This window comes from Magnolia sinica, chromosome 3 (genome assembly GCF_029962835.1).
Source record: "Magnolia sinica isolate HGM2019 chromosome 3, MsV1, whole genome shotgun sequence".
NCBI classification, from domain to species: Eukaryota; Viridiplantae; Streptophyta; class Magnoliopsida; order Magnoliales; family Magnoliaceae; genus Magnolia; species Magnolia sinica.
Window position 1 is genome coordinate 121,890,057 of NC_080575.1, and position 26,462 is coordinate 121,916,518.

Consider the following 26,462-nt stretch of genomic DNA (forward strand, 5'->3'; position numbering starts at 1 on the left):
TTTAGATCTTTTGATATGAAAGCCGTGCCATACGTGGTGGGCCACGACGAACAAAGTAAACGGAAGTTTATACGAAATTTTTTTGGCCGTCCAATAGTTTTGTATTCTGTGGCCCACCTAAGGCGCAATCCGGCTTAAATTTTAGTCCAGAGGATCTAAACAGTTTATCCCACCTGATGGGCAGCTCAGATCTTCCACACGTGTTTCAATGCGTGTGGATGGGAACACGCGTGTGGGAGCAAACATCTTCTAATATCCAATACTATAAAGGATTTCTTTTTCTTCTCGCTTCTTCTTCCTCTCCTCTCCCTTCCGTTCTTTTATTTTTGTTTTATTTTTTATTTCTACAGCTCCAAGCTGTGAAATTTTCGGGCTATTTTCAGTCTTCTTCTTTTTGTGGTGGGTTTTCTTCATCTGATTTGGGTTCCCTTTCTCTTCAATTGTATATATTTATCTGGGATTTTCGTTATCTATAGAATCCGTAAGTCCACAACCTGAAAAGCACTGTATTATCTTCTACGGTTGCATGTTCTTCTCGATTCTAACTTTTTTGTTCTCTGTTTCTTTGTATATCTTGCTTTGTTTTAGTGTTTCTGATTTGGGGTTTTTCGTTTGATGATCCACTACTGTATATCGTTGATCAAGTTCTCGATTTTGTGTTTTTTTTTTTCATGATTTTATAGAGAGAAGGCGGTTTTTTGTGCCCGAAATTGTTTGTTGAGGTACTATTTTGCTTGCTGTGCTTAACCTATGAATATCTGAGTAAAAATATAGAGCAAAAACATTAAATGAATCCCATGCGATTGTTTGTAAATTGATCATAAAACCCTAGAAATTTGGGATTTTTTCTATGTAAATTATAGCTGCTGAATTATAGAAACTGTTTAGCTTTGAGGTAAAAGAATCACTAAAACCCATAAATTGTGTTGGTACGAAGGTTCGCTGCACCTTGTAATGGCTAGTTATTGAAGATACCTCTTTTTTATCCTTTTTTTTTTTTGGTAGGACCTTTCTTCTGCGATATCTAAGGAAATGGACTGAATTGCGTAATTTGTATGTTTTAAGCTTTGAAACGTAGTAATTCCCATGTTCGACAAACCCCCTTTGAAGTGCAAACTGAATGATGTGGACTAATTAGTGAGTTTTTAAGCTATTTCTATCTTAATTTGACTCAGATTGTAGCTGATCGTGAACCCTGTGGATTGAACCAACCATGTGCGAGTGACCATGGTCGAGAGAGTAGTAATGATACATGATAATATTATTGGTTCTGGTGCATAGGGCTTGATTGTGTTGTTAGATGTCAGTTAGACAGACATTTGTAACCTTGGACGTGTGGGGGGCATCTCAACTGTGCATCCGGTGGGCCCACTGTGCAGATGTCCTGGTACAAAATTAGGCAGTTCTACTTATCAGGTCTCACATCTGCATGCTGAATGTGGGCTTTTGGAAAAAAAAAAATAATTATGCCCTTTGGTTTTTGTAGAGATCTGGCCTGATTTTTTTGCAAGGTCATCTGCACGGTGGGGCCACCTTATGTGCTGTCCAGATGTCCTGCACACGTACCAGGTTAGCACTTGCTATGTATAACATTGATTTAAATACCAGTTTGGGAGTGCGAGTTGCCAGGGGCTGGAAACTGGAACCACACCACTACTCACCCATGCAGAGACGTGTGAAACTTTGAGTTGGGTGATTAACCCTATGACAGTTAGCCCACCTGTGGTTTGATCATGGCAGGATGTCGGAAAACACATTTCAGTTCAACCTTTTGTGCTATCAACATCGGTTCCTGGGTTAGCCCTGTTTTTTCCCTTGAGCATAGAAGTATTAGTAAAAATGGCTAAAATGTTGCAGACATGGGTTTTATGCAGTTGGGCAGCTGGTCTTGCAGTACTTGTTTATTCCACTCGGCAGTTAGGTGGTTTTGTTCTGTTCACTTGGGGGAATGTTACACCTTTTGGAGAAATGAATTTAGTCATATATTGTTGTTTTAGATAAATTTTTTTTTTGTTTAATCGATAGTGTGTAATTGATCTTCACAAGAAAAGCATGATGAGTTTCATCATATGGATTCACTTATGGTTTTTGATGAAAAGTGCTGTGGCATGACTGGTCATGGATAGGAATCTGTGGCCGACTTTGTGTGTGTGTGTGTGTGTGTGTGTGTTTTTTTTTTTTTTTTTTTTGATGTAAAAAATTTTCAATGCAAGAATAGTTGAAGCATTAGAAAGAGAAATAAATCATTCCAAGAAAGCTTTGCCCAAAGCTTACCTAGAGAAATAAATCCTACAGCAAATCTTTGCCCAAACTTACCTATATATAACAAAAAAGCTTCTCCAAAGTTTACCTATATATTAAAGGAAAAAAGAAGAAGAAGCTTACCTATTAGAAAAGCTTGCCCAGAGGTTACCTATTAGGAAAGCTTGCCCAAAGCTTACCTATAAAAGAAAGTTTACCTATTAGAAAAGCTTTGCCCAAAGCTTACCTATAACAAAAGCTTGCCCAATGCTCTCATTGCAAAAGAGAAAAGGATTCCCCTAAATCTATTTAGCTCTTGGAATGCCTTCTTTCACTATAATCTCACATTTGAGGTTAGCTTTGCTTGTAGATGATTTTTAGATATGCTTTTTGAACTAATTGCTTGTGTCTTGTTTTGCACGTTTTCTATCTTACTGCAGATATTCTACTTTTGTAGCTTTCTATGCTGTCACATCTTTGTAGAACAACACATGCCAACTCTACACCTGTCAACATGACATTGGGTACCTTGTTGGGATGGGGCATAACCTAAAAACAATTAGGTTATACATATTTATCATATACACATATTGGGTATGCCATCTGTAAGAGACATGAAGTAAATATGTCCTAAAAGGTTTGCAAGTATGGAACACTTAGAATTGGTGTGTTTATCATACGCCATAATGCTTATGTATATTATAGCAATATGTTATATATTACATGATATAAGACCATACCATCATCTTGTCTTTCTAATTTAGGGATATTTTGTTGTACTACCTGAGCTTGGGTCCATAGCCAGGCTCTAATATTAAATGAATGTTAAAAAAAAAATTTGGTGCTGCACTTTTGCTCGAATGCAAAAGCTGGACCAAAGTCATGTTTGTACCATTGCCATGCTGTACTCAGGTAATGTGGTTGGCGATCATGGTACTAGTAATCATTGTTCCTTTTCATGCAGTAGTAGCAATAAACTAATGTTAGAAGCATTAATGTTGGTTATTTTATGATAATTTGTATGTCTGGTGTCTGTTTGAGTTTCGACAAGAAGACATTCTAGGGTTCATATGTGATTCCCATAGAATCTTGATTTTGATTGGTATAGGTTCTAAAGCTTTTAAGTTGGAAGCTTTTGCACTGGCCCTTTATTTTCCAGTAAATCAAAATGCAACCATGGTTTAAAATCATATCTTGTATTTCTTGAAAAAACTTCTATGTTGCTAACTAGAAATATGGCATTTTGGTAAGCAGTGACAAAAGTCTTATATGACACTATTTTGACATTTGATATGATGAGTAATTGAGTATTTTATAGTTTGATTCTTCATCATTGATACATTTATGCCATTCATGCTCTCAATGCAGCCCTGAGGGCATGGTTTTGAATATCGGTATCGGTGAGCGTATTGGCCAAGCTAACGACCAATATGATATGATGTTGCATGTTAATATCAGTCCGTATTGAACAAAATTTTTTGAGCAAAATAATAATAATATTAATAATAAATACAGGAAAAATATTTAGAAAAAAAGGAAAAAAAATGAGACATCCAAGAATCTAACACACATATATTTTGTGGTTTGAACATGTATTCAATGGTGTATTGGACCATTCTTTGGTAAGAAAGTTGTTTGTCGAATTGACCTATTGTAAGCTATGATGTTGAGTCTTTTGGCTATAAATTGTTGATGTTTCATTGTCCCAAATTAAATTTTGATTTTTTTTTTTTTTGAAAATTTCCAGAAGATAGCCTAAAATACATTTTAAAATTTACATCACATAGGATGGTAGATTCATGTTCAAGGAAAATAAATCTAAGTTCAAACAATACAAAATTATCATAAAGGGCTAAAAATAGCCTGAAAATACAGAAAAATAAGTTTTTTTTTTTTTTTTTTTTTGCCCCAAACTACTTTTCCTACACATGAATTTGTACATCTAGACTTGGAACATGGTTATTCATGTTTGATTTAGAAAAGGATTTGAAGAAAATTTACAATAATTAAGCAAATTGCTGAAAAATTGAAAAAATGTATGTAAAAAATGAAAACAACCCCAAATCAAACAAGAATTGGTTGATTTGGGGTTAAGAGCTTGATTCAACACCTTTTATTGATGCAGGGACATATGATGATCTAATCCTAGATCATGTATAATCAGGTTAAAGAATGTTCAAATAAATATACAAATCAGCTAACCATTTCCAATCAAAGAGATTAGGTAAATTTCAACACAAAGATGAGGTTATTTCATCAGGATCATGCTCTTAAGCATAAAATTGCGTAAACAGTAAAAATGGAGGACCTAGGGATATGAGGATATCCCATATCTAGCATAAGTCAATTCATGGTCAAGTTTGGATCTAATTCTAATGACTGACCATCTCTCTTTTCCGTTCAAACTAGAAAGAGGATATCCAGAGAGGGAACGAAAGGAGTGAAGAATGAAGGGTTCGAGATGAAGAAAGTACAAGTCTTTTTGTCGTCAAAAGAAAATGAGGAGGATGATTCTTACCTTTTTTCTGCACCTCGAAAATCTAAAAAGAAGGAAACCTGAAATCGGAGTGGAATCCTCAATACTCAAAGGCCAATTCTGAAACCTTAATCTCTTGAATAAAGAGGAAGAAAGAAATACGAATTTCTATTCATTCAATAATAATGAGAATAAAGTTTCTCACAACGTATATATAAGCTATGAAAAAAGTAAAAGTGCACTGAAGCTTCTGAAAATAAGAAAAATAACAAAAAGACGAAAAATAAAGAAAGTGCAATAAAACCCCTGAAACAAGAAAAAAAGAACAAAAACGCCTAAAACTAGAACGCTTGTGTGGTGGGGTATGAAATTTGACCCATGAATCTATGGTCAGGGTGCGATTATGTTGCTCCTGCACTCGTAGCATGTCAGAAAATGGGTCCATCGTCCGATGGACCCAACATCCATCCACATCAACTCCTCTGCTCTGGTACTCTGTCGGCGATGCCTCCTCATCTGGTACACTCTAAAGGGTGCACTACTGATGTCCGCATCATTTACAGTTGGATTTTTCGAAAAAAAATAATGATTTTTGCCTCTTTTTTGGATTCCTCAAAATTGCATCCGGCACTTTTATTCTTCAATTTGATCCAAAATAATATGTTTTGATCTTCAATTCTTAAAGGGATTTGGTTGGAAATGGCCCTACAATAGTTAGGTGGAAGGTAAAACTTGAAAAAAGAAGGAAAAAGGGGAGTTTTGAGGAGCCCGTGAAGAGATATAGTTGTATTGGTCTGACCGATGCACATACGAAATATCGGTATTGATACGGGCTGATATTGTACAATTTTTTTGGGTCAGGCCGATATGACCCTATATCACGTATCATACCAGCCTGATACCGATACAATATGGATGTATCGGCTGATATGCTATCGACATTCAGAACTGCCTGGGAGGTACATAAATCATGTGAAAATGTAGCATGTGCTTCCACAGACAAATATACAAGTTCCTTGTGTCTCCAATGATTATTAGAAATATTTTACTGCCAGACCCAGAACTGAGGAAATATACCTGTAACTTTGTTTTTAAATGGTAAATATACCTGTAACATAACGACATGTGGTTGTTTCATGCACATTTCACAACATTTAAACTCAGAGCTGGGCTTAGAGATACTCTTAATGAAGAGGAGGGATTTTGGTGCAGCTGTTTAAAGTAAACTAGACCGGAGTAGGTTTCTGTTGGAAAAAAAACTTAACAATGAAGGTTTGACAGTTTGTGTTTTTTCTTTTCCTTGAATATTGTCATATGAGGTTTGCCATCTTAAGTGCGAATGAGAGTAGAGAAAAGAGGGGTAGCTATAGTATCAGAAAAGCAAACAGAAAGAAAAGGAGGAGGACTTCCAATATTGAATATTTCAAATTGGGGCTCACATGGCATTTTATTTTCATGTTAGGAGCTTCTTTCCAATCCAAGATTGCCATGTCCACCTGTTGCAAGAGGACTTGAGGAACACCTCATCACCTTCTCTTTTCCCAATTTCTGTTTACATTCAAAGTTCTACTTTACTATGAAGTTATGCTATGAAAATCATTGCCATCTTCATGAAATTTCAAATCTCCTCATAGAGTATTTTATTTTTAGTCCTGGATTATAAATTGGCTGTATCAATGGAATTCCCATTATAAAAGTGTAAAGCATCCTTAATGAGTGCACGTTCTTCCTATGGTGAGATGGTTGCTCCACCCATCTACCTGGACTAATTGTTGTCTAGGATACTGTTAGGGGGTTGTGTCTTGTTTTTCCAAAACTCCACCTGAAAGTAGTCTTTATGACACTCTGCAGCTCTTCTTGATAAAAGGGAGGATGTCTGCAAGTGAGGTAACTGGTAGTGATTCATGCTTCTTGGGAAGGTTACCACCTACTTTTTCGAGGCTTAGTTGAGGCAACAGGAAATAGGCCAACAGTAAAAGTGGTGAAAGCGATTTTATGGGGAGATGCATCTAAGAATCATAAGGTTACGAAGGGGGATGGATTGGAAGCATAGTTCAAATATTTCCACAGCTGTAGTTCGAGGAAACAAGATCGATGAGCTGCGTTTTATAACCTTGTTTTCCTTCTGCTTGTTCATCTGGGTTTGGTTCTTCCTATGTTGCACTTGACATCTTTTCTGTACTTTTTTCTTCTTTTAAATTCTCATCATAATCCTTATCATCATCTTTATCTTTGGCATTTTTCCCAACAATTTGAGGTTGTCTTTTAAATTGTAGATCAGCAAAAGCTTTAAAATCAGCCTCCATCAGACATCAACCTCCCTCTATTACTCAGGCTCTTGGAACCAGCGATGGTAGAGTCTCACATTGACACCACTCACATGCTAACATGGTCCCTCCTAATATTAACCCCAAGCCTAGGCCATTACGTGCGAGCAAGCAAAGTAGGGTCATGAAGGGGCAGTTGGCAGTTGCAGGGCAAACTGCTAAGCACAAAACAACCAAACACGTCAAATGTCATGCCTGAGTTGTTGGCTGCTCAAAGTTGAAGGGAACCGGCCAATGCATGATTATCAACACGACTCGCATACTAGAACGGCCAGGCCCCCTTCTAGACCTCTGCATTACCTACAAAGGGAAGTTTGTGAACAGTTGATGTCCAGCACAATTATTGTGCGCTAATTACAATGGTGAATATACTCTCTCTAATTAGAATGGCGAATATACTCTCTCTCTCTCTCTCTCTCTCTCTCTCTCTATCATGTTATTGGAAAATGGATGCTGGCATCTTTTTTCGATTGGTTGCTTTTTTTTTTTTGGGTTTTGCAATAATCCTCCTTGGAGCATTCAAGTGAACTAGTTTCAGTTAGCATGTCAATTCATTTTCACTTTGAAGTGCTTTGGTGGATGTATGCATTTTTTCTTGGACAGTATCTGCATCTCTTGATATGTTTCTTGCAAGAAAGAATTGCTTCAGCTGGAGAAACAAATTGTTGTAGTCCCAGTTCATGTTTAGTCTGATTGAATTGTCATCTGATGTGCACAGGTGTGGAGTGCCATCTTGAGACAAATTAGCGAAGGTGTACTCTGTTTATATTCCCTCGAGACTGGAGGAAGATTACAATCCGTTTAAGGGAAGCTTATATATGTTCGAGATGGATTTGACATCTAAAGGGATAAATTGGGTTGGAAACATATACCAGAAGTTTGAAGCTATATGCCAGGATGTGTACCAGGAGGTGGATGGTATTATGATTCAGGTATATTCATCTTTCTGTTCAATACCCTTTTTCGGGGCAGCATGGAGAGGTGGTTCTTCTATAGTCCACTTGTTACTTACGGAGTTTTGCCCTCTCTTAATTGTTCCTGATAGCATGCCATTTTTATGGGATGCAGTGATAATGTGGAATTATAGGACCCAGAATTTGGCCCTCTCAGTGGGCTCCATGGTGTGTGATGGACCCTGATCTGATGGGTGCACCCTGATGGAGGATGCCCCAAAAGTCTTCTGTATTGGAATATCCTAGCCCTTCTATCAGGGACGTGGATTGCTTGCAACCAGGGGCTTCAGGAATCTTCCTGCAGCCTTGATGTGGCCCATGAAAATGCAATGCATGCATGTCAATGCAGGCCTTGCTGTGAAAAGGGCAAAAAGGTCATTTCACATATGGGAATATGTGCTTTTCACTGCAAGGCCCGAGGCTGACACGTGCACATGACATTTTTTCATTAGGCTATGTCAAGGCTTCCTGCAGTCTCTGGTTGTAGGCAATCTGCGTCCTTGGATCAATGGCCTACTTATAGGCAGTTAATAAAACAACATGGCAGTGGTCTTTAAAACAAACAAAAAGAAGAAGAAAAAACTGGTTGTTTGTCTTTCTATTGATTGTATGATTTCTCTGTAAGAATTAAAATGATTATTTGGACAGGAAAAAGCTAAGTATGTTGAAAGCCAGGTGCAAACAAGCTGTGAAAATGTTCGTAAGTTCTGTGCAGAAGTAGTGCAAGACTTGCTTCTCCCGCCTGCCTCTTCTGTTAAAGTACCAGTTTCTGACTTATCATTAATTTATGACATTGATGTTGGGATGTATAAAAAGACAAAGGAAGGTTTCGAAGAATGTCCTGTAAATGAGAAGACAATGCTACATACTGAATCTGAAGTGGTTGTTTTTTCTGGAAAAGATTCGAGTTCTGTACCATTCCTGGCTGAACCACAAGAAGTGAATCACAGAGATGAATGTGGTGCTCTGACTGAGAAATCCGTTTTGATTCCAATTGATGTGATAACACAAAATTACCCAAAAAATGTGGAATGCATGCATATTAATGCTTCAGAGGTAGTTGCAGATATTGCTGATCTTTCAAGTGTCCACCCATCTGCATCGGTCGTTCTAATTACATCCCATGGAAACGAAGTTGTGGAAAATCGGCCAGTACCATTGGGCCATGTCATGTCAACCGATGTCATTGGTATTCATTTTCCCTTCCCTATTTTACTACCTTGTCTTTTTTCTTTATTTCTTTGTCTGCTTCCCGTGCTTGTGTTGCTTGGTTGCCTTTAACTGATGTTATGCCAGGCACTGGGAAATCACTCAAGACATCGTCTCTGGTGGAGTCTTCTGGAAAGGGACATGAGAAATTACAAAAGACTAGGTCTATGGTGGAACCTTCAGGAAATGGACATGATCAACAAAGTGAACCTGCTGTGCTAGACACTGTTTTGGCATCTCCTGAAACAGGTATACACGTTGCACAATTCATATCTTGGTGTTGTTTGGCAACCTGGAATTTGGGAATTACTTAAGAATTCAATTTCAGGAATTGGATTCCATGAGAATTGGATCCTGTCAGTCATGTTTGGCAACCTGGAATTTGATTATGAGAAATGGGCCTGGAATCCAGAAACGGCTGTTGGATGCTGGGAAATGGGCTTGGAATAGGTAAATGATTGAAAAATGTGATGGCTAGCTGGACTTGGTAAGCCTGCAATTTGCAAACCACCCTCTGCCCGAGAATTAAAACATGGGCCTTTTGTTGGAATAGGATTCCAACTTCTCAATTTTTTAAACCCCAAAATCAATCAGTACCTGGACCCATGGGTACCCGATGGGCCTGAATGACTTTAGCAGGTGTGGGTATCGTTTCTCGGACCCAATAAGAAATCAGGGTTCAGGTTCTTGCCTTTCGGACCTCTTAAAAGTCGGGTCCAATTGGATTCGGGTTGGGTCCATCTACATGGGCCCAGTTAAAATTTGGTTGGGTCAAGTCGGTTCGGGTCGGGTCCAGTTAGTTTTAATAGCACTTTTGTATATATAAAATTTATGTTCGATAATTCTAACAACAAAATGAGGTTTTCTAAGAGAAGCATTAAAGAGAGCCCGTTTATACACCATGCATGTATCAAAGTGACACATCTATGCAATATAATCCATCCGTTGGGTGGACCCGACCATGTTAATGCTCTTATTGATCAAATTGTGTTCCTAATATTCAAATCTATAGGGTTATGCTCTTTTAGGGCTTTGCTCCTAATTATGTTTCACATTGATGTGATGTATTATCTGATTCGAACTCACAACAAATTGTGTTCCTCGGAATGTGCTGTATCTTTTAGGAATGTGTGGAAGAGATACTTCGGAAATAATCTTTTGAAAAAAAAAAAAAAAGAACGAAAGAAAAAAATCCTCAGGCCTGTAGGGCCTAAGGAAATAAATGGAAATTATCATCCAATTACAAACATGGGGTAGGTCCCCTTCTACTTCTTCTTTTAAAATTTTATTTAAGGCTGGGCTTGAACCTAAGACCTTGATGCTGAAATATGCATAGGGACTTTAAATTTAGAATTTGTCAACTGATACTAGTGCAGCTGTTACAGGAAGATCGATTGATTTTGATTGGGAAGAAGCATCCAAGACTACTGATGCTCTTGAGCCAAGCACCGAAAGTGAAGAAGAATTTGAGGATGTGAAATTTGAAGATGACTCTGTCGATGCAGAAGTGAAGGACGGAGCACATTCAATATCTCGTCAGAATAGCAAAAAAGGATCATATAAGGTAATCATCTTGTTCACACGCATGCGACCACACCACAGAATGTTTTTCACAACCGATATAAGCTGTCTTGACTATCAATGTTCTTCTTTATTAGAAAAAACTCCGGGACGCTTTTTCTTCGAAACTACGGTTTGCGAAGAAACGCGACTACGACAGGCAAATGGCAACTTGGACTGGTGAGTTCAATACAGGAATCAAACAGAAGGGGTTAATTTCCACATCTTCCACTGTCATTGTTGATTTGGATCCAAAGAAATCAGGAACACATGATTCATATGAATCTGAATGGGAGCTTTTGTAAATAAAAAGGCAAGCAGTCTATAAGTAACTGAGCTCTACCCAACTGGTTATTCAGCCATCGTTCATATGACCGTGATGCTGCATAACCTTTTCTTGTGCAGATAAATAAATTGTTTAGAGATTAAGAGATCAACGGACTCTTTAATATAAGGTTAATGGTTGGTGGAATAGTCTTTACAAAGAGGTGAAATGACTGATTTCTCTTAGATATTTTACTTCACGACCACACAACTCAGACACCATTGTTAATGTTATCATATTCCACTTGTGGATGTTAGCTGGAGAGTTTGTTTTATCATGTCTTTCAGTGTATAAATCTGTTTTGCTATTGCCTTTAGTTGATGCACTAGCTACTTTTGATATGTCAAAACCTTCTCTTGCCGGAGTTGGTTGGACTTGGAACTGGATTTTGTTGGCTCTTAGATGTCACCATGGGCAGATTCAGAGTGAAAGAAATGGTGTTTTTCTTTCGACCCAACAATTGCAACCTTCTTCCAAACACTCCCCCATTATGGATGGTAGTGGATCAAGCCCCATCATCTCTCCCAATTGGATTGTCTTGGCCATTTTAGATTGTAAACAGAGTGGCGGATTGGTGCATTTAAGATGTGGAAAAAGGTGCGCCTGACAGGATGCCTAGGATCATGTGATCGGGAGAGATTTTTGGGTTATCTCTAATCCATGGGGACCCAACATATGAATGATATGGATAATCAGTGGATGGGGCGGCATTGAACTGATCAGACATTGTAGATTTTGCTAGATACATTCTGCATTGTACTTGGAATTGCAACTACTATCCTTGAGCTCTTGCTAGTCGGATTCAGTGCTAGCGTTGTAGGGTAATAACACAAAATAGCGGACTTGCTAGTCTGATTCTGCCATTTGGTGGAGTTTCCTGGGTTTACATGGACACCCGGTTGAACCTACATTTGGATGATCCGGACCATCCATCTGATGGACATCATTATTTATGGGTAATTGAGTATTGCCCATATCAGGCTATCTTAACTGTCCATTTTGTGGTCTGCCAATGAATGCTTTAGCTGATGGTCCACATTCATCAGGGAATTCATTGATCATATATTTGATCAAATATTTCTAGCTATATTCTATATCGCATGTGTCATGACTTCATATGAACAAAGAAAAATGATTAGCAAACAGGGTAGCCCCACCAAAATGAATGGATGGTGGGTGGTTTAATGAGAGAGAGAGAGAGAGAGAGAGAGAGAGAGAGAGACTATAAAATCTCTTCAGATGTTTCAAGGACGGTAGAGGCGTACATTAGTGTGTTCCATGTATCCGGCAGGCCAGGCAGGCACCAGTGGCTGCAGTCGGCATGGGCCTTGGGCTGTCTTCTCTGCTCCTCCGTCAGTGGCTTTCCTTGCCTTGCCGTGTACAGTGCAGCGTGGGCATCTCTTCGGTACTCGGATAGCTTTGTGATGTTCAAGTACCTGACTGGTATTTTCATCTCTCCAAGTATACTCTCTGCTATTCCTATCATGCGCTTGGGATAGTGGTTCACATAGGATTTGTCCATGATTGGTTGCGTTTGGTTGTAGCACCATTGTTTCCCCCTGCAAGTATAGCAAAACAGGCCTGGTTTAGCTCTCTCAATTGGGCCTTGTGTCCTTTTATTGTGGTCCACGCCTCCATCCAATGGGAGTTGGAAAGTCCAAGTCTTCGCAACTAAAGAAAAGTCCTGTTGGATTGCAGTCCTACGAGGACAAACCTTTTTCCTTCCAAAATAGTCATTTAAATCTAGGGGAGGCAATAGGCCGGGCTGCCCAGGTGACCTGACCCAGAAGGGCCAGGTCTCCTGTTTAACTTGGCTAGAGGACTGGGCTTAGGCTTGGCCTTGAGATCTAGGGCTAGATAACTAATCTGAGCTAAGGCCAATTAGACATTGCCCAGACCCTGCCTGGTGCCCTAGTTTCTACTCTATGGTATATATTCATTGGTAATGTAGGCTAGGGTCATATACTAATGTATATATAATAAAATAAGAGCTTTTGTACACTCGTAAGTTATGAGGGATGGTTGGTAACCTGATGATGGGGGAGCCCGTGACTGAAGCCCTGGTGAATGGCAGCCATAATTATAACAGTCTTAAGGTAGCGAAATTCCTTGTCGGGTAAGTTCTTTCCCGTGCAAAAGGTGTACAAGGACTTATAAGCTATCCAAAATTATACATTGAGGAACTCATTTAACTTTGTGCATATAGTGGATAATTAAGTGGGGCATATGTTTGCCAAATGAATGATATTATTTGACACAGGTGTGCCACAAAAAAGACTTTTCTACTCTAGAAAGTATGATGATCATGAAAATCAAAACTAATTGTCTAGTAGCATATATGCAAATAATCTCTAACTTGTAAGACCGGACCTAGCCCGGCTGTGATCCAGCACACCCTTAGATGAGTCCTAGCGCAGCTCAGCCATCAAGACTCAGGACCAGCACCGGGGACTCTTTAGCCTGTTAGGGTTTAGACCAAGCCAAGGCCATGGCTTAGGGCTCTACAACCGCATCCTGGCCAACTTGGGCTGGGTCCTAGCCTGGTCCAAGTGGAATCTGCTTTCCAAACAGGTACAAGTATCTTGTTGATGGAAACCGTTTCTATTCCCCCATCACATGTAAGAGACTCCATTTACACACCCTACGGCTACACGTTTCAAAGTTGCCCATCTGTGTGCAATCTAATCCATCCGGTGGATAGTCCCAACCATGTAAATGCTCTTATTTTTCCTTAACCCAAGTTCAAATTTATATCATGATGCCCCGTTGGTATCTGAGTATTAAAAACTAAAACCTGGCCTGGATAAGATCCGAACCTGGATAACGCGAGTATGGTACCTGAACTGAACCTGACCCGTGGACAGCCCTGCTCATATTTGGGGCCTGAGTCATATCAATTGGGAGTATCATCGGTCCAAAATGATTCAAGTACATATATCAGACACTCCTCGTCCTTTTAAAGTTTGGTAACCCACGCCCTACAAAGAATCTCGTCCGTGGAATGGATTGGTTTTTGTCAGGCCCATGTGTTACATGTGTTTCTATGGCCCCTGAAGTGATTGATCAACGGCAGATAATGCAAAATTACCTCTACCTTTTATGCTCAGGTGAGATGCTTCTGAAAAAGACAGTTGTATTAGCAGGGTCCACGTTGTGATCAATCCAGTGGGCCCACGTTTTCATGGCTATCTCGTACGCCGTTTCCACCTCCATATTCTCTACCAGCTTCCCTTCATTCTCGAAGAAATCCCACCTGCAATATCTCTCTCTTTTATTCACGAGACTCATCTTCTTACATGTGGTATCCGTATACGACTATCCAGACTGTCCAAACTGTAGGACACCTTGTGGATGGAGCGTCGCTCGAAAATCATACTCATCAAGCAATGGTAACCATCCAATTGGCGGCAATGTAAAATAATGAGTGGTCCGAATCCAACTGGCAAAATCAGATGCTCACCACCATGTGATTAGCAGGCATTATGGGGTTCTGCTTCATTCACAAATGGGCCAGCAATTTAGATGGTCTGGATTGGATGTACGATGACTTACGCTTTCAGCTTCCCACGGTGGACCCACCAATGACCGGTGTTGAAAACCATGATATCTGCCCCTCTCCATTGCTGGGCCGAGGCTGAAATAGTGTCCAGCTTCATCACTTTCTGTTTCAATTCCTCCATTTGGACAAGAAATGGGCTCCAAAAAAACTCGACCGTACAATTGTAGTCCTGTCCACACACAAGCCGATCTACACGTTCATCTCATCAATGGACTACTTCTGACTTAGCAGTACATGTGCACATGTGGCAATAGTCATGCCACTCACCAGGCAGGGCACACAGTGGTCATGGACTCATCAGGTGGGTCAGACGTTTGTGTCATCCAAACCGTTCATAAGGTCATTACCACTTGTATGAACTAAAAACACAAAAATATTAGCATAATAGAAAACTTCTGTGGCCCCAAGAATGTTTCAACGGTGGCCTTTCAATCTCTACTGTTTCCTTTCGTGTGACCCACTTGAGTTTTGGATCAACCTCAATTTTGGCCTTATATCCTAACATGACCCGGCAAAACGGATGGACGGGGTGGATTTTTTACAAACATCACGGTGGGCCCCACCTAGTTTTCGACGGCAGGACGGGTGTGGCAGGCAATCCGCGTCGCCAACTGTATATTTGACCTTTAACCATTTTCATTTCCTACCCTTACTTTAGGTATCACCGATCAGATGGATAGGATCATCCAATACATGTTTGTTTTTAACCGTTTATCATGCACAGTAGGGTTAACTTTATGGATGGATCAGATTGATACATCATTCTGCCACGTGTACTTGGCTGATGGCTCTACCTTTTCGGGTTGGGAATTTGATCCATTTTGCCTAAAGAGATTCAACCTTCCAAATATTCCGAAAGTGTTCTTCTGACAAGCTTTGGAAAATCTTTTGGACCAAGATGCTATTGTCCTTTGGTTCAGTAGTTATATGATTTTTGAGTAAATAAGAAGTTACATCATATTTAACGCTGATAGAGTGATGTGGACGGAAACCTTTTTTGGGCGTGGGCAAGGCCCAACTCGTGAGGCCCACATTGATGTATGTGTATATTCCATGCCGTCCATCCTTTTTGCTGTGTCATTTTAGGGCTAGAGCCTAAATATTAGAATGATCCAGAGCTCGTGTGGGCCACATAATAGAAAACAATGGTGACAGTGACACCCACTGTTGAAACTTTTTAGGCTCACTATGATGTTTATTATAAGTGGACACTACCCATGTCAAGACTTTTTGGTCCCATGGGGAGCTGACCGACAAGGTGGATGAAACAGATTACCCTATTGTGGGCATCGACTCATATTATTTAAAAATAATCAAGTTATTAATTACATCAACCTGACGACCATGACCCTTACTACATTATAACCACGACCATTACCACATTACAACCATAACCCTTACCATGTTATATGGGTCATGGTTGTCCTATTATATGGGTTGTAGTTGTCATGTTATATGGGTCACAGTTGTCATGTTATATGGGTCGCAGTTGTCCTGTTATATAGGTCGCAGTTGTATGGGTCACAGTTGTCTTGTTATATGGGTCGGAGTTGTCTTGTTATATGGGTCATGGTTGTTATGATATATTGGTTGTGGTTACCATATTATATGGGCCATAGTTGTAATGTGGCGTGTGGAGTTTATAAAGGTTGAGGTTGCCATGTGACGTGGATCCCACCTTGATGTATATATTTAATCCACGCTGTCCACTACCTTCTCTATGTTATTTTAGGCTATGACCTAAAAAATGAGACAGATCCGAGTCTCGAGTGGATCGTACTGAGGGAAACAAAGTCCCACTATTGGAACTTTTTAAGGCCTAATGTTGTGTGTGTATGTGATAGAACTAACCAACATTGGACTCTTTTGGTCCATGGAGAGTTGCCAACATAATAGATGGAAAGAATTATTCACTCGTAGACCCCACATAGCAGAAAACAAAAACACATACAAGAAGAAAGAAAAAGAAAAAGAAAAGAAAGTGCCATGTTATGTGGGTCGTGATCGTCATGTTAGATGGGTCGTAGTTGTCTTGTTATATGGGTCGTAGTTGTCCTATTATATAGGTCGTAGTTGTATGGGTCACCGTTGTCATATTATATGGGTCGCAATTGTCTTGTTATATGAGTCACAGTTATCCTGTTATATGGGTTGTAGTTGTCCTATTATATGGATCGTAGTTCTCATGTTATATGGGTCGTAGTTGTCATGGGTCATAGTTGTCCAGTTATATGGGTTGTAGTTATCCTGTTATATAGGTTGTAGTTGTCATGTTACATGTTCACTTCCTTTACTACCAAATGAAAAGCTAGCCATTTGTACCATACCCTAAGGCTCACAATGGGATGATTTGTTCCATTCACCTTTTCGGCCAACTCGTTGTAGGGCTCAAAAAGTTTTGACTTGGGCATTGTTCACTTTTAACATACATCACAATGAGCATAGAAAGTTTCAACAGTGAGTGCTACTGTCACCAATATTTTCTATTATGTGGCCCACATGAGCTCTGGATCAGGCTGATATTTGGGCCCTAGCCCTAAAATGGTACGTTAAAAAGGATGGGCGGCATGGATTATACACATACATTAATGTGGGCCCCAGGAGTTGGGTCTGGCCACGCCCAAAAAAGGTTTTTGTCCATATCACATTCTTAACATTAAATATGACGTAACTTTCTATTCATTATAAAACCGTATAACTACTGAACCAAGAACAAAGGCATTTTGGTTTAAAAGATTTTCCAAAGCTTGTTAGAAGGCCACCTTTAAAATATTTGAACGGTTAAATCTTTTTAGGGGATTTGACCAAACATTGAGGCCAATACAATCAAATTCCCTTTTCAGTACTTCAGCTTTACTTATAATAGTTTAGCCAGCAGTGAATGTTACGGAGGTACTCACTACGCTCTCAAGTACTAAGTAAATTCAATTAGGCCCACTGTTAATTTATATTGTTTATCCACACCTTCCATCCGTTTTTCCATCTAATTTTAGCCGTTGATCCAAAAGTTGAAGCTCATACAAATCTCAAGTGGACCATACCATAGGAAACCGTGGAAATAATGATTTCCACTGATGAAACCTTTCTAGGCCCCACAGTGATGTCTATTTTTCATCCAAACTGTTCATAAGATCAAAAAACATGGATGAAGGGAGGAAACAAATATAATCTTGATCCAAAACTTCCGTGGCCTTTACGAATTTTTCAACTGTAGAAATTCAATTTACACTGTTTCCTGTGGTGTGGTCCATTTTAGCCTTGTATATGCTTCGGTTTTGAGCTAAGGCCCTAAAATTATCTTGTAAAATGGTTGGACATACCGGATAAAATACATAAATCACCGTCAACCCCACAGAGTTTACTCAGTACGCTTAGCGTAATGAGTTGCTCAGTACGCAATCCGCTTCCTAATCCCAACCGTTGCCCTGATAGGCTCCACCATGGATTGGGGATGCTTCAAAGCTCATCTTGGTTGGAAGATCCTGGGCATCCATCAATTGACCTTCTCTTCTAAGTGTTTTCTTTATTTTTTTCTTATCTTCTGTGGGCCATTGATCGAAAGGGGAAATCTTCTGATGATGCCAAATCCACTGTGGGGCCCACCAGATCAATGGTATGGATAGCATATTTTTCTCATATAACATACGTTTATCTTTGATCAATGATGCTAAGGATTGTAGAGAATTACCATGGCTCGGAAGACCTTGTATACAGCTCGTCGCACGTTGACGTAGACACGTGTGGGAGGGAGTACGGAGTAGAGGAGGCAAGAGAGAGATTCCCATTGGTTCCTGTTGAGCGAGTCTCCTACGATGATTATACGCTTTCCTCTCCATCTCTCTAGCATTTCCCTCCCATCAAACCTTTCATCGCAACATAACCAATCAACACCACTAACAACACGTGTGAGAGATCCGGGCCATTCATTAGATAGGGATGGACTTAAGCCTATCCTGGATGATATATCAGGCAAATCCACTCATCAAGTAGGTCACAGTAAATGGAAAGGATGAAAATCGCCCACCGTCTGGATTCGACATACACTAGCGTTTTGTTTGCGGGCCATGTTTCTCCATTCAACCGGTCCATCAAATCGCCCTCCCTCCCCCAATGTTAGGCCCACCAAAAATCAGTCTATTCAAAACTCAGGTGGGCCACACAACAGGTGACAAGGGGGAGCAATGTGGAGGGGATGCTCACCATCAAAACTTTCATATTTTGTGTGGGACCCAACTTGATGAAGGGACACACCCACCCACCCACCCACCCACCATCCAATCCAGTTAACAGACATGACCCACTGGATGAAGAGATTCCTGATCACATAACTCAGTTGGGCTACCCCACACGAATTTACAGTTTTTTGGCATGAATTTACAATGTTCACTGTGGTGTGGCTCACTTGAGTTTTGTATCCGCCTGACATTTGGGATAACATGAGGTGATGCACCTGATGCACGGTTTGGATTTCACACACACATCACATCGTCAACCATAGAAGCTCGACCATATGGGAAGTCACATACGTCCGGATGTATGTCATCATTCTCCATCCACCTTACTAAATATTAAAACTGAAAATAATTAACATAATGCAGTGAGAATGACTATAAAAACATATTATCAGATGGCGATCGAAGTCCCCACCCATGGAGAGCCCCACCCATATACACAACCACACACGAATGCACGATCAGATCAGTCCATCATGTGGGTCACACTGGATAGATATTCCGGCCCAAAATCAGGCAGGCCCACAATGGAGAGCCCAATCAATATACATACCGGCACATGATTGCATGATCAGATCAGTCCATTAACTGGGTCACACCATACAGATGTTCTGGCCCAAAAATCAGGCAGCTACACCATAAGGTGGGCCACAGTCTACAAACAAATGGAAGCCTAAAATGCTTTTTTTTTTTTTCTCTGTTCATTTGTTTTCTCTGTGGTCTACTTGACAAACGAGCCTAAATTTTCAGCAAAGGTAGTGTGGCCCACCTGAGGGACACGTGCCATCATGTAGATGGGCACGACCATACACGAGTTTGGACTTGGCTAATCTCATCTTACTAGATAAATTGTTCACATGGCACATGGTAAGGTTATCAAAGGGATGATCCATGGTTTTAGTTCATGTCGGTACTACTGAAAACTTGATCTAATTTTCTCATATTTATAAAAAAAAATCGAGCTAAAATCAACTGAGTTGAGTTAACTCAGCCGAATCGATTCATCAAGGTTTTCAAAATGTGGTTGAAATCATTTGAAAACTAACCCCTCGTTACCTACCTAGGAATGTTACACTTCCTGGCTTCCCACTTCCAATTCTCGTACTCGGAATCTGGCCGTCCGTTCTTCTGACAACTCACTTGATCGCTGAGGAACGGGCATTGCGTTGCTTGGTAAAGAGGATAAGCCGTTGGATCATAGACCCACCTCCCATCAAAGATGTCACACATCCCATGTGGCCCACTAGTTGACGCATCATCATAGATTCCATGTAGTGTTTGGGATAACTTCATGTTGGATTTCATCGACTCCCTGGTGCCGTTGATGCTGATGTTAATGTTCTCAGATGGCATCTTTAGGTCCGCGAAAGACATAAGGCCTGCGCCACATGGCCCACAGCCGCCATGCTTGAGACATAAGATGAGGATGAGTAAGCCGGGGAAGCTCATGAAGGTGCAAATCATCCATTTCTTGTTGATGAGAGAGGTGTCCATGGTTGTGTTAGAGAGAGAGAGAGAGAGAGAGAGAGAGAGAGAGAGAGATTGGTTTATGGGATGGTAGAGATGTGGTGAGAGAGAGCGAGAGATGGAGAGAGGTTAGTTTATAGGATGGTAGAGATGTGGTCACTGAGCAATTTTTGTCACCCTGGCAATCTTGAAGCCCTACAAATATATAATAGTCGAGAAATTCCAGAATCCTACTACCTACAAACGTGCCAACGAAGCAAGTGTGTGAAATCAAGGTTGTTCAGCTGCTGGTCCCACTGCATACGTGTTGTGGCAAAAAAATCAGGCTGGTCAGGTCATTGCATGGTTGAGTCTCAAGCATTCTGAAAACAAGGAGGGTCAAAAGAAATTGATCGCGTCCTCACATTCAACTGTGAATGTGTGGTCCACCAAGTGACTTGGCCTTCAGGAAATGGAACGCACTAAGTGAGGCCCACCTGATGAACAGCCCAAATCTCCTCACACAAGCGAGGTGTTGGCACACGCCGGGAAGAGTAACCATTATCATCTCATTGCAGCCTGCTTTTATTACACTGCCATTTTTCGGAAACACCCAAAGTACACCAGGTTTGAAAATGACACCTTTGGCTACTTTTATTAGGTTTTTGAATTCATTTACCTGATGGGGTAGTTTTAAATATCTTGATTTTATTTGTTTCGCTTATTTGAGAAAGCTGATGATGGAGGTTATTATGGTCAATTAAAAGGAAATTACATGATTTCGTGCCTTAGGGTGATTAGTGAGATGAGAAGAACCGGTACATGGTATACCTATCTTTCTACAGTACACTTGGCAGGCTGATTTGTCAAGCGAGACCGTCCGTATGGTAGACCCCATGATAGATGGCCCATACTTCTATCCACATTTTAGATTTCTTTCATCCAAACATCCTCTTAATAAAAATTTCTCCTGTTCAAGTGTAATTCTTAATACCATGGAAGGAAAATAAACACGAATCTGCATTGAAAGTGAAACGTAACAGAAATTGATCAGCTCCGGATCAAATAGGTATTGGACCATTCTTTTCTGAGTGGATATGTCTGCAACTTTCATAATATCAATTACCAGCTTCCCAAAAACTATCATAACACCCGTCGTATTTGTAACCGTCGTTATTAATGGGAGAGGTCCTCTACTTTTTTATGTGATGGAAAAAAAAAGCTGTTAAATAAGAGCCGTCCATCGTGTATAAAAGGAATTCTATCAACCACAGTGGTGTTATGTTACCGATTGATAATGCCATGAGGGCGGATCACTAGAATGGTTTGTAGGTCAGACTTAATCTACAAACCTTTTTGTGGGGCCCAACGTGATGTGTAAATGATAACCAATCCATCCTGTATGCTCACTTACGTACGTACGTTCTCTTTGGGCCCAAAAATCAGGCTGCACCGAAACTCTGGTGGGTCACCCTGTAAGGAACAGTTGGGATGTGGACCCTACAGTTAAAATCCTTCTGGATTAGGCGAGGCTTAGATGAGGTCAGGGTAATGGCTTGCTAGATGAGGCCCCTGACAGTGGGGCCAACTTGTGATGTAGCTGATATATATCTGTGCCGTCCAAATTTTTTTTTTTTTCAGCTCATTTTAAGGCATGAGCTGTAAAAAGAAGCATATCTAGATATCAGGTGGGCCACACCACATGAAACAGCGGGGATGCGGATTGCGTCCTACCCCCGCCCGTCTCTAGCCCCAAACGGGCAGTTCTGTGGGTGGGCCCACCGTGTTGTATCTTTATATCCAAGCCATCCATCCCTTTTCTCAGATCATTTTAAGGCATGAACACAAAAATGAAGCAAATCCAACTCTCAAATGGACCACACCACCGATGACTCTTGCATTTAATGCCTTTTACACTTAATCCAACCAAGCTTATTATTTGGTGTGGTCCACTTGAGCGTTGGATCCACCACATTTTTGTGTTTGTGCGTTAAAATGATATGAGAAATGGGATTGACGGCTTGGATCTACAGATACATCATGGTGGGCCCACCCACAGAACTGCCCATTTGGGACTAGAGGCGGGCGGGGGTAGGACTCAATCCGCGTCCGAAACAGTGGGGATTGATCATTACAAACTTTCACCCCTTCTTTAATTCCCTGATTAATGAGTTCACTGCCAGCTCACCCTTTTTTTATTTTTTCTCTCCTAATAAAAGAGGGGTCCTAGCTAGAGGTGTACACGAGTTAAGCCAAGCCGAGCCGAGCTTTGCCTAGCTCGTGCTCAACTCGGACAGCCCAAGTCTCAGCCCGTGCTCGGCCTTCGAGCTTGGAACAACGGCTCGTGCTCGGTTTGGCCAGTAGCTCGGTCTAGTCCGAGCCAAGCTTGAGCTGAGTCTTCGCCGGAAAAAATGGAAAGAGTGGAGGAGATTACTCACCCAAAGAGAGGAGATCGTCCGGACAGATGTTGGAAGAAGGGATTTCGCCGGGCGGTGGAGAACGGACGGCCGATTTGGGTTAGGGTAGGGTGATTTGGGCAAAGAAATAGGTTAGGGCTAGGTTGCTGCTTGCTCGGTAGGGTAGGGCGAAATGAGTCGGGCGAATAAGGGTTTTTTTTTTTTTAAAAAAAAAAAAAAAACCCTTATATACTTACTTAAATTTGATCTGAATCGAGTCGAGCTCAATACCGAGTTGAGCCGAGTCGAGCTAGGTCCAGCTCAGACTCGACTCGAACTGTTCTAAGCTCCCAAAAAAAGGCTTGATTCGGTTCGAACAGCGTTTCGATCTGAGTCGAGTCGAGTGAGTTACCGAACTAAGTCTGCTTGTGTACAGCTCTAGTCCTAGCCAACTATATTTTTAGTAGGTGATTAACTACCAAAGCTAAGAAAAGGTAGGATGAAGAAAAGGCAAGCCTAAGCTAAGAAGGTAAGAAAAAAAAATAAGGGGCCTTGTGGGCCACATAAGTTTTCAGCCAAGCTGACATTTGTGTTTTTTTATTCATTAAGGTTTGTATACAGTGAGTCTTAGGAAGTTTTTTATTCAATAAGGGGCCTTGTGGGCCTTGTAGGTTTGTGTGATTTCAATTGCCTTTCAGTTGGGTCAACAATCTGATATAGGTTGTGTGTTTTCAGTTGTCTTTCAGTTGGCGGTAATCTAGAACGCATTTGAAAATGTAAAATCTAAAAGCCCATTTGGAAATATGGGTTAAGATCTCCGGCCTCACCCAAGAGGGTGCAGCCTTATTGCGGTGCCCAAATCGATGAATGTGTTATATATATATTGACATTCTCCATCCATTTTACAGATCATTTAAAGGCATGAGCCGAAAAATGAAGTACGTAGATCCAAATCTCAGGTGGACCATACCATATAGGAAATAGTGGTGATTTATCATTAAAAACTTATAGTGGGCTACTTTTTTTGGATCAAAATGATATTTGTTTTTTTCCCTTTGTCCAGCTTCAAGTGAATTTATTTTTTTTTTCTATGCACACACCTTCACACCCACAATCACAATGGGTACTCAAACCCATGAAAGTTTACCACTAAGCCATGAGTAAGGACCTAGGTTCTTGTGATCTTATTAACAGGTTGGATTGCAAATAAAAATCATGGAATGTTGAAATTTGGTTTTTGAAAATAAAAAATATTCGAAAAAATTTCAAGATTTTCGTTTTGCAGCTAAAACGCTTTTCGAAAAATTTCAAATGAAAAGTGCAGTGTGTGCTTTTGTCCCACGTCGGAAATGAGAAGAGAAATCTCGTGGTTTATATGTGTAGGTGTGTATAGTATTCTTACTTGGAATTTTAGAGATTGAGGCGCTCGAGCACGAGCGAGGGTATGGGCGTGTGGTTGTAGTAGCGCTAGTTGGCGCACTTTGCATTTCGCATGTGTTCATCGTGTCACAAAGTTGGCGTGAGTGATTTGATATGAGCCTAGGTGCAAGGGGTCTGAAATAAGCCGGTGTTTCATAGGTTACTGAGAACGGTCGGATTATGTTATAATGATTCAACGGTCAGATCTTTTAATTTGACAACATGAAATGACTCAAATTAATGATTAATAGTTAGAAACATTTTTCAAACGTTCTATACTATTGATGGCTACTTAACAATGGTCCACTCCCTGGTGCCTATATAAACTGAACCATTCCGGTCCAAATCCCGATCAACTCTAACAGATCTCTCCTTATCTATAAAATCCTCCGGAAATTATTTCTATCGTAAAATACTGCAAACACGTCCACTGTTTAAGCCTACTAGAAGATCTGCTACGTTGAATTGTTCTTAAGTGGACCCTTCATGATTGCTCCATGCAAGATCCAGATAGGCTTGTCTTATCTTAGAAGCAATTTGCCTGTAACCCATCGACAATTGATAAATGGGTGAATCACATTTTAAGGACAACATAGATTTTAGGTGATTCCGCCGGGGTGAAACGAAAAGTAATTAGCTTTATTGTATTTTTATTTTCGGTATTTTCAATACATTTTTTCCAACATGGAAACATTAAGCTGGGCCTTATAACTCAATTTCTAAAAATCTAGATGGATTCCTATCTTTTTCTCTATCCACGGAGATACCTATTAATAACTTATAATAGACCACAAAAATTTGATTCTACCTATTAATAACCTCTAATGGATAATAAAAACTTGGATCTAGATGATATTTGTTTTTTCCCCTTCATTCAAGTTTATGTGGATCATAAATAAACTCATGGAAACATTAAACCGGGCCTTAAGAAGTTTTTAATTGGGTGACGTTCAATCACTACTGTTTCCTATGGTACGGTCCACCCAAGATTTGAATCTTTTTCATTTTTAGGCTCATGCCCTGAAATGATCCGTCAAAACGGCTGAATGGAGTGGGATATATAACACATCCATCAAGGTGGGCTCCATAAATCTGATTTTTAGAAGTCAAGAGAACACTAGGAGTGATTCTAATCCTCTCCCTACGCTCCTACCATCACCACTGGATGGTGGCAGGCAGGTGCGCACTGACACTCGAATACTCGATGCACAGCGTGCACACTCCACTCCCATCTTTTCTCTTTTGCAAATCTCCCATGCATAGCTTTGTATGGAAGTTCACGCTCTAACGGTTGAGATGACATGGATTTGTGAGAAACGAAGGACATAAGCAGGCCATGTGAGGACCTATACACATTTAGGAAGAAAAACATCTGTCCGTTGACTACTTTCATCCACGCATTCCAAAAAAGGACACAATTAAATGACAGGGATAGTGAAGGATGATGCAGATATGCAATGGCTAATTTCAATGAAGAATTGAGGTTATACTGTTATTTGATATTTGTCCCCCAACCAAAAAAAAAAAAAAAAAAAAAGGCCTGATCATATGGCTACTGTGTACATGTCATGCACTTGGCGCAATCCAAACCGTCAAGATCGTGGGTCTACCGTTGATGTGGCATATTGGCAAAATCAGGTCAACTGGATGAATCTGGCATCTTCTTTATGGATTTTTTTTTTTTTTTTTCAATTGTAATAGTCTTAAGAACAATGTACAATCAGACACGCTATATAGAACCATTTGTTTAGAGTGCAAGTATGCCACGTGTAAAGTGGGCCAGTTTCATTTTCTTGTGCATGCATGGTTATACTCTCACAGCGTGCCGAAGTTCTCCTGATATCAAACCTGCAATTCTTTCAGCCTAAAAAATGAGGGGCAATGGGCATCACGATTTCATGTATGCACAAGAAGGGAATGCAGATGACTCAAATGGTGTGAAATCATGAATGCACGTTACTCGAATCCGTGTCACTGAATACACACCAATGGCCGAAAAAGACCCATCATGGTATGGGCCACCTAGGGTGGTCCCCCATGACAGTGCAGACCAAATGAATTAAAAACACGTGTTCCATCATTCCCTGCAAAACCATGGGTTGTAGTGAAATGAGCTTATCAAGCTTTAATGTGTTTTCTTGTATTAGAGTATATTAGAATTAAATTTGAATATTAGATTAAATTAATGATATTTTTATATTTATTTAAATAGAGCATCTATGAGGATCTCTCCCAATCTCTTCAATCTCCTATCTCCTTTATATATTTATATCATTCTCATATAAAGTAATACAATTTCTATTTCCACAGTGTAGTGAT

General features: G+C 40.3%; 2 protein-coding genes across 4 annotated transcripts; one reads left to right on the forward strand and one right to left on the reverse strand.

Annotated features, from left to right (window-relative positions):
* Nucleotides 1–254: 254 nt before the first annotated feature.
* Nucleotides 255–11,353, forward strand: LOC131241047 (uncharacterized). 3 transcript variants are annotated; one of them, XM_058239675.1, is made up of 6 exons: nt 255–399; nt 7,763–7,976; nt 8,646–9,186; nt 9,294–9,455; nt 10,583–10,770; nt 10,865–11,353. In XM_058239675.1, the coding sequence occupies exons 2-6, from the start codon at nt 7,863–7,865 to the stop codon at nt 11,069–11,071; spliced, it is 1,212 nt and encodes a 403-aa protein (XP_058095658.1). In that variant the 5' UTR covers nt 255–399; nt 7,763–7,862; the 3' UTR covers nt 11,072–11,353. The 3 variants fall into 3 exon arrangements, with proteins under 3 accessions (XP_058095658.1, XP_058095660.1, XP_058095659.1); XM_058239677.1 differs by having other exon boundaries at nt 10,592–10,770; XM_058239676.1 differs by having other exon boundaries at nt 317–481.
* A 459-nt stretch (nt 11,354–11,812) lies between these two features.
* LOC131241048 (xylan O-acetyltransferase 1-like) lies at nt 11,813–20,287 on the reverse strand. The gene is made up of 5 exons (XM_058239678.1): nt 19,943–20,287; nt 18,339–18,513; nt 14,644–14,819; nt 14,186–14,344; nt 11,813–12,650 (listed from the first exon to the last, which is right to left on the reverse strand). Exons 1-5 carry the CDS (start codon nt 20,254–20,256, stop codon nt 12,314–12,316), a joined length of 1,161 nt encoding a protein of 386 aa, XP_058095661.1. The 5' UTR covers nt 20,257–20,287; the 3' UTR covers nt 11,813–12,313.
* Between the last annotated feature and the right edge of the window lie 6,175 nt (nt 20,288–26,462).

Bases quoted from the DNA above. Each gene is read 5' to 3' on its own strand.
- LOC131241047 (XM_058239675.1), top strand. From the start codon at position 7,863: ATGTTCGAGATGGATTTGACATCTAAAGGGATAAATTGGGTTGGAAAC. The intron at 7,977-8,645 runs GTATATTCATCT...TTATTTGGACAG, and splicing joins TGGATGGTATTATGATTCAG to GAAAAAGCTAAGTATGTTGA. The intron at 10,771-10,864 runs GTAATCATCTTG...CTTCTTTATTAG, and splicing joins GCAAAAAAGGATCATATAAG to AAAAAACTCCGGGACGCTTT.
- LOC131241048 (XM_058239678.1), bottom strand. From the start codon at position 20,256: ATGTCTTTCGCGGACCTAAAGATGCCATCTGAGAACATTAACATCAGC. The intron at 18,514-19,942 runs GTAGGTAACGAG...TTGCGATGAAAG, and splicing joins AGGAAGTGTAACATTCCTAG to GTTTGATGGGAGGGAAATGC. The intron at 14,820-18,338 runs GTAATTCTCTAC...GTGTGTGGACAG, and splicing joins ACAAGGTCTTCCGAGCCATG to GACTACAATTGTACGGTCGA.